Source organism: Rhamphochromis longiceps, linkage group LG23 (assembly GCF_057381845.1).
Source record: "Rhamphochromis longiceps isolate RC_006_pf linkage group LG23, R_longiceps_female_GT1.1, whole genome shotgun sequence".
NCBI lineage: Eukaryota > Metazoa > Chordata > Actinopteri > Cichliformes > Cichlidae > Rhamphochromis > Rhamphochromis longiceps.
Genome location: NC_140578.1, coordinates 47,878,483 through 47,886,877, shown reverse-complemented (window position 1 = coordinate 47,886,877; position 8,395 = coordinate 47,878,483). Strand labels below are relative to the sequence as shown.

The following is an 8,395-nucleotide window of genomic DNA, read 5'->3' as shown; positions in this document are numbered from 1 at the left end:
GTGGCAGCATCATGTTGTGGGGCAGTTTTGCAGGACTGACACTTCACAAAATAGATGGTATCATGTGAAAAGAAAATTATGTGAACATATTGAAGCAACATCTGAAGGTTTAGGTTAAATTGGGTCTTCCAAATGGACAATGACCCCAAGCATACCTCCAAATTAGTTACAAAGTGGCTTAAGGCAACAAAGTCAGGGTATTGGAGTGGCCATCACAAAGCCCTGATCTCAATCTCATAGAAAATTATTGGTGACACTGAAAAGATGAGTGCAAGCAAGAAAGCCAACAAACCTGACCCAGTTATATTAGTTCTGTCAAGAGGACAGAGGACGAGCCCACCGCTACACCACCTTCGGCTCTAGCAGCACTTAACTCCCTTGCTTTCACTTCCAGGAGGAAGCACAGTTCGCATTACCGAGCTGAGCTGTCTCAGCTTCCTGCATCCGCTGGGAGCTCAGCCAAGCCGCTGTTCCAGCCTCTGTAGGTTGGGGCTGAGATGAGTCTGTCTAGCTTCCTTTGGACTCCATGCTGCAGTCATCGGCTTCTGGCACCAAGCCAGTGGGTCCCTCTCCGCCTGAACCTGAGAGACACCCACCACCTGAGCCTTCTGCGAGCCCTGCGCAACCCCTGCTAGTTTCGCTTCAGCCAGAGGTCGTCGCGCCATCTGGACCTGCTCAGCTCAATTTAGAAGTCTGCTGCCCACCGAGTGGACTTGCTCAGCCCGAGACAGAGGTCTGTGCGCCTGCCACGCCACATCCTGCAAGTCCTGTGCCTGCCATGCCATTACCGGTCACCTGCCTTGCCATACTGTCGCCAGCCATCTACCAAGCCACACCAACATGGTTTGGTAGATGGTAGATTGCTTAACAAGTATAGTCAAAGGTGCTTGCAAAGAAAAGCGTCTGGACTCCAGCTTTGAGTTCCCTCCCCAGACGCCTTAACGCCCACTCACATCCTGGGCCATCTGACCTCAGGAAATCACATGATAGGGTGGGGCCAGGTTTCACAATGAGAATGGGACCCACACCCGCTTTCACACCTTGGCTCATGTGATTAGGTAGAGGATCATCAGGGGTCCTTTGTCCTTCTTTGGGGGGAAACTCCCACTAGGTTTATATCTGGGACTCTCCACCATTTGACCTTAGAATTGAAGAAGCTTCTCGGATGAGAGGTGAAACGTCTTCAAGCAACTTAAAGAAGTCCAGACGCTTTTCTTTGCAAGCTCCTTTGACTACGATGACCTGGATGACTGAGAACCTTCACAGACATTTACAAGTATAGAAAAGCTCCCTTAAGAGCTTTTGCATTGCAGCCCATAAAAACGTGCCTAGATCATTAACCATTTTTATGAATGACTTTTTTTAGTATTTATTACCTTATCCATTTTGGCCAAACAAGAAAAACATGAGAGAAAAGGTTGACAAAAAACTTCTATCCAACCTAAACAGAATTTTTTGTTTTGGTAAAAGTTTATTAGAAATTACACACAGTAAGCAAAAAAAATAAAAAATAAAAAATCTGTCTAGATTTACACGACCTCATATCATCCTGTGACATCTATTTAAAACATTTAGGGCTCTGACTGAATTCACACCTAATTTCAAAGCACTTAATTTCAACATGTTTTCTGTTAGCTCCTCAGCAGGTCTCAAGCTGACTGTGCCTATACTAATATGCTTTTAGAAATTTAGTAAGAGAATGGCCTTTAATTTCTGCCCTGTGTATCCTTGAATCTCAATAGAATTATACTGCCTGTTCATCCAAACTGCTCAAAGTGATTGCCCCTAATGAGGAACGGTTGAGAGGCAATGTAACCAAGGAGTGATGATCACATTGTTCCTCTGCAACATCCAATTTGGACTGGATTCATCTTAATGCAGGAGCCTTTGTAGCTTTGGATCTGTTGTCTAACTGCAATATAGCAGCAGCTTGTGGCAAAGTCCGAAACAACACTTATTGATTGAACTTAAGTCAGGTACATGTTTGTAAGAAGAAATGCTGCTTGTTTTCTAGTACTTTTCTACGTTATTAAGCCTTTTACAGAAGAATGCAGGACAGAGCAATTCCAAGAGAAAAGATGTTATCTGTGACTGTCTCCAGAGGGACTGACTGACTAATCTGTCCAGTCGTGTGTTGATAGCCTGACCTCAGCTGGGCCACAATGGGCCAAGGTTGTTGTGCTCTGAAGTGAGTGCTCTGTTCAGTAGGAAAACGATGACAGAGAAATGAGCATCTTTTATCTTGTGAAGGTGAAGCAGTGATGACAGGAACCAGAACCTGACCCTGACAATGATTAATACCTTCATTGAAGAAAGGTTAAAGGACGCATTTGTGTGCGTTAATATGTGCAAATGTGTGATTGTTGTGAGTTGCCTGACTTTTGAAATAAGCTTTTTTGTTTCACTTTGTATTCATGAAGTTTGCATGAAGTGCATTTTTCTTTTCTATGTTCAGCTGAGGCTAGTCTCCATGTTACCTTTATATTTTCTGTTTCGTGGAAAAAGCTCATTTGTTTAACTAAAGAACTCTGCTGGAAAATATACATATGTATTAGGGCTGTCGATGTTAAAGCAAAAATGCATACAATTATAATAATGTTGTGGCGGAGGCGTGGCCCCGGGCGCAGCTGCAGGGGAGGAGTGGAGCGGAAGGCTCATCAGGGCGGCGCTGCGAGGCCGGTAAGAACAGCTGATGTTGTTTATGGACTGATGATGGTTTCCCTCCCCTGTGTTATAGTGAGACGGAGAGGAGCGGGAGAGGAAGAAAGAGACACACATAAGCTGGGATGGACAGCTGTCATTCTGTGCGATAGTATCAGTGTGTGAAAGTGTAAATAAATGTGGAACTTGGCGATAAAGACCTGTGTGTGCGTGTACCTGTGCCAAGTATATTCCACAAGTGGTGCCGAAACCCAGGAAAGTGCCGGTGGGGAAATGTCCGACCCACAGGCCGCGCCACCCGCCCAGCCTCTGCAATTCTTGGCGCAGATGCTGGCGGAGATGGCGATGATGAGCCGGGATCAGGCGGCCGACCAGCGTGCCCACCTGGCCGCGCTGCGGGAGCAGACGGACCGGCAGACGCAAGTTCTGGAGCGGCTGGTCGGGGCCGCTGCCACGCCGAAGCCCTCGCCACTGTCGGTGGCGGTGCCCCGGATGGGGGACGGGGACGACCCACAGGTTTTTTTGGAGACCTTCCATGCCACGGCGGAGGCTTGCCAATGGCCGCGGGAGGAGTGGGCTCCGCGGCTGCTCCCCCTGCTGTCCGGGGAGGCACAAACAGCGGCCCTGAGTCTGCCTCCGGCGTCGAGGAGCAGCTTCGCGGACGTGAGCCGGGCGGTGGTGGACAGGCTAGGGCTCACCGCCGAAGACCACCGCCGGCGGTTCCGGGCCTGTCGGCTGGCTACAACGGACCGACCATTCGCCTGGGCCCGGCAGCTGCGCGACGCGGCGGTACGCTGGCTGCAACCGGGAACATCGGAGGGGGAGACGAAGCTGGTGGACAAGGTGGTGCTGGAGCAGTTCACGGAGGGATTGCCAGCGGAGACGGCGAGATGGGTCCGGTGCCACCGGCCCGCAAGCTTGGAGGTAGCGGTGACGCTGGCGGAGGACCACCTTGCCGCTGGAGCAGGGGAACCCGGGGACGCCGGACGGAGGCCGAACAAACAGGCCCCGGTGCCGGCCCCGAGGCGCCGTGTGCCGGCACCGGGGCAGGCAGAGCGGCTGCCGGCGCTGAGCCCCACTAACCCTTTCGCGGCGTTGGTGCCGTCCAGGGCAGCCGAGCCAAGTGGAGCCGCCCCCGAGCCACGGAGAGCAGCACAGACGCCGGGGCCGGAGTGTTGGAAGTGCGGGCAGCCGGGGCACCTGAGGAGGGATTGTCCGCTTATGGAAGTGGGGCAGGTGTTTCGTGTTGCTGGCGCCCCAGCACCCTTCCCCGGTCCAGGAGGGACATACAGTATTCCGGTAAGGACTCGAGGGGGTATACGCCAGGCGTTGGTGGACACGGGCTGCACGCAGACCCTCGTACACCAAAGCTTGGTTCGCCCCGGGGCATTGCTGGAGGCAGAATGGGTGGAGGTGAGGTGTGTGCATGGTGACGTTCACAGGTATCCCATAGTGCCGCTGTTATTAAAGTATAAGGGCAAAACGCATAGAGTAACGGCGGCGGTTAGCCCGCGCCTGTCGCATCCCCTGATTCTGGGTACCAATTGGCCGGGGTTTCGTCAGCTACTGGGACAGTACGCGGGGGTGCGATCACGACCGGAAGCGGGGTGTAGCGTGTGCGCGGCGTTCAGCGGTGACGCGGGGTCGTCCGACTCTGACTCCGGGGGGGAGGAGCCGGCGGGTCCCTCACGGGACGTCCCGCCGGCCCCGGAAGTGTCCCCCATGGGTGATTTCCCACTGGAGCAGTCTCGTGACGGCACCCTACGCTCAGCCTTTGACCAAGTGATGGCTATTGATGGTCACGTGGTGCGCCCTGAGGCCGCGCAGACCTACCCACGTTTCGTCTTATTAAACGACCGATTATATCGAGTGAGTCGTGACACTCAGACAGAGGAAACACACACCCAGTTGTTGGTGCCGCAGGGCCGCCGGGAAACGCTTTTCCAGGCGGCCCACTATAACCCCATGGCAGGGCATATGGGCTATGAGAAAACTCTGGAGCGAATAACGGCCCGATTTTATTGGCCGGGCATCCGAGCGGATGTGCGCCGCTGGTGCGCGTCCTGCCCGGACTGCCAACTTGTTAACCAGCCGGCCATACCGAAGGCGCCGCTGCGCCCTCTCCCCCTCATTGAGGTCCCGTTTGAGCGCATCGGCATGGACCTCATCGGGCCGTTTCACCGGAGTGCACGCGGCTACCGCTTTGTGTTAGTCTTGGTGGATTACGCAACGCGGTACCCGGAAGCAGTTCCGCTGCGCACCATCTCTGCAAAGAGTGTGGCGCAGGCACTGTTTCAGGTCATCTCCCGAGTCGGAATCCCGAAAGAGATACTGACTGACCAGGGCACGTCGTTTATGTCTCGTACACTGCGGGAACTGTACGAATTACTGGGCATTAAATCTATTCGGACCAGCGTCTACCACCCTCAGACTGACGGGCTGGTGGAGCGGCTGAATAAGACTTTAAAGTCCATGATTCGGAAGTTCATTAACGAGGATGAACGCAATTGGGATCACTGGCTAGACCCTCTGTTATTCGCAGTGCGGGAGGTGCCCCAGGCCTCCACGGGATTTTCTCCCTTTGAACTGCTGTTCGGCAGGAGGCCACGTGGGGTGCTCGACCTGATTAAAGAAAGCTGGGAGGACGGTCCGAGCCCCGCCAAAAATGAGATTCAGTACGTGTTGGACCTGAGAGCAAAACTCCACACTTTGGGGAGGTTGTCACGGGAGAATTTGCTCCAGGCTCAGCAGCGTCAGCAACGCCTGTATGACAGAGGGGCTAGGCTCAGGCAATTTTCACCGGGAGATAAAGTGCTTGTGTTACTCCCTACTTCCAGCTCGAAGTTGCTCGCCAAGTGGCAAGGACCCTTTGTGGTCACACGGCGAGTCGGGGACGTGGACTATGAGGTCGCTCGGTCGGACAGGGGAGGAGCCACGCAGATTTATCACCTCAATCTCCTCAAACTGTGGCGAGAGGTTGAAACCGCTTCTCTGGTGAGCTTGGTGAAGGAGAGAGATGAGTTGGGGCCTGAGGTGCCAAATTCTATCATTCCCGCCTCCCTCCCTTGTGATGACCATCTCACACAGGCCCAGAGAGCGGATGTTGTCGCGTTGCAACAGCGTTTTGCGGACGTGTTCTCCCCCCTGCCCGGCCGGACGTCCCTCATCGAGCACCATTTCGTGACGCAGCCTGGCGTGACGGTGCGTTCACGGCCCTACAGGCTCCCGGAGCACAAGCGAAAAATCGTGCAGAGGGAATTGGCGGAAATGCTGAGGATGGGAGTAATAGAAGAGTCGCACAGCGCCTGGTGTAGCCCCATCGTTCTGGTGGCGAAGAAGGATGGGTCTATACGGTTCTGTGTCGACTATCGCAGGGTGAACGAAGTGTCACGCTTTGATGCCTACCCCATGCCTCGGGTCGACGAGCTCCTGGACCGGTTAGGCACGGCCCGCTTTTTCACGACACTGGACTTAACCAAGGGCTATTGGCAGATTCCCTTGTCTGCCGAGGCCAGGGAGAAAACGGCCTTCTCCACTCCGTACGGTTTGTACCAGTTCGTGACACTTCCGTTTGGCCTGTTCGGGGCCCCGGCCACTTTCCAGCGTCTCATGGACCGGGTACTGCGTCCGCACGCAGCGTATGCTGCCGCCTACCTGGATGACGTGATCATCCACAGCGACACCTGGGCGGAGCATGTGCTGCGGGTGGCCGCGGTCCTGGAGTCCCTGAGGGGGGCGGGGCTCACGGCCAATCCGAAGAAGTGCGCGGTTGGACGGAGGGAGGTGCAGTATCTGGGGTACCACCTGGGGGGCGGGCAGGTGCGTCCACAGGTGGAGAAGACGGCGGCTATCGCATCCTGCCCGCGCCCCAGGACGAAAAAGGAGGTGAGACGGTTCTTGGGGTTGGCGGGTTACTATCGTCGCTTTGTGCCGGGGTTTGCGCAGCTAACCAGCCCCCTGACCGATCTCACTCGAAAGGGTGCCCCGGATCTGGTCCAGTGGACGGGGCCGTGCCAGGCGGCGTTTGTGCAGGTGAAAAAGGCTCTCTGTGGGGAGCCGCTGCTTCACACTCCTAACTTTTCCCTCCCTTTTATTCTGCAGACTGACGCCTCGGACAGAGGGCTGGGAGCCGTTTTGTCCCAGCAGGTAAGGGGGGCCGACCGCCCTGTCCTATACATCAGCCGGAAGCTAGCAGAGCGCGAGCGCCGGTACAGCACCGTGGAGAAGGAGTGCCTGGCCATCCGGTGGGCGGTCGGCTCCCTGCGCTATTACCTCCTGGGACGCTCATTCACCCTCTGTTCGGACCACGCCCCGCTGCAGTGGCTCCACCGCATGAAGGATGCCAACGCCCGGATCACCCGGTGGTATCTGGCGTTGCAGCCCTTTAAGTTCAAGGTGATCCATAGGCCGGGGGCGCAGATGGCAGTGGCCGATTTCCTCTCTCGCTCGCGGGGGGGGGAGTTGGCTCGGCCGGACGGCTCCCCGGCCTCGAACGGGCGGTGGGGGTGTGTGGCGGAGGCGTGGCCCCGGGCGCAGCTGCAGGGGAGGAGTGGAGCGGAAGGCTCATCAGGGCGGCGCTGCGAGGCCGGTAAGAACAGCTGATGTTGTTTATGGACTGATGATGGTTTCCCTCCCCTGTGTTATAGTGAGACGGAGAGGAGCGGGAGAGGAAGAAAGAGACACACATAAGCTGGGATGGACAGCTGTCATTCTGTGCGATAGTATCAGTGTGTGAAAGTGTAAATAAATGTGGAACTTGGCGATAAAGACCTGTGTGTGCGTGTACCTGTGCCAAGTATATTCCACAAATGTGTTACTATGTTTCAATGCAAATTATCTGAAAGGTCTGACCTTGACTCCTGGCTGTAATCACAGTTGGCTGGATGATTACCTGTGTGTGTGTGTGTGTGTGTGTGTGTGTGTGTGTGTGTGTGTGTGTGTGTGTGTGTGTGTGTGTGTGTGTGTGTGTGTGGGATATGTCAAATACAGGAAACATGACTAAGGACATCACTCGGTACGCTGAATGGCAAATTTCACTCTAAAAAGCCACTAGTTGGTTTTATACGACATGTTGGACACGACTTTGCATAAAACAAGAGTTGCTGTATTTGTTTGGTCCCTCAAACCAGTAACATCTGCAGGTGAAGAACCTTTTTGCTGATATTTCCAGAGATGCTAGCATTGAGACAGCATCAACAAGCCATGCTGATCACATGACTCTGACAGAGTGGAGCAGCACTAAGGTTTTTCAACAAAATGAAAACAGCAAAGCTCTCCAATGCATCACAAAATTGATATCAAGGAAAGAAGAACAATCAACACCACTGAGCACCGGGTACTTCAAAGACATCATTATAATCAATCAATCAATCAAAATTTATTTATATAGCACATTTTTAAGACCGAAGTACACCAAAGTGCTTTCCAGTAAAATCGCAGTATAAATAAAATCACACTAAAATATAAATTACAAATATATAAAATATAAGATAATTACATAATCTAAATACAGAGCCAGATGTAAATTACCCTAATTCGCCTTAAATGCCAGATCAAACAAATACGTTTTTAAACGTGATTTAAAAGACTGAATGGAATCTGACGCGCGAATATGAAGAGGGAGAGTATTCCATAGCCTGGGTGCAGCAACGGCAAAGGCACGGTCTCCTCTGGTCTTCAGCCGAGACCTAGGTTGCACCAAGAGCAGTTGGCCCGATGATTTTAGTGCTCTCTG

The 8,395-nt window shown here is 53.6% G+C and overlaps 1 protein-coding gene across 1 annotated transcript; it reads left to right on the top strand.

Moving 5' to 3' along the window:
• The first annotated feature begins 2,611 nt into the window (after positions 1–2,611).
• Positions 2,612–7,563, top strand: LOC146642957 (uncharacterized). Its single transcript, XM_085399139.1, has 2 exons — positions 2,612–3,960; positions 7,308–7,563. The coding sequence occupies exons 1-2, from the start codon at positions 2,839–2,841 to the stop codon at positions 7,308–7,310; spliced, it is 1,125 nt and encodes a 374-aa protein (XP_085255265.1). The 5' UTR covers positions 2,612–2,838; the 3' UTR covers positions 7,311–7,563.
• Positions 7,564–8,395: the final 832 nt, after the last annotated feature.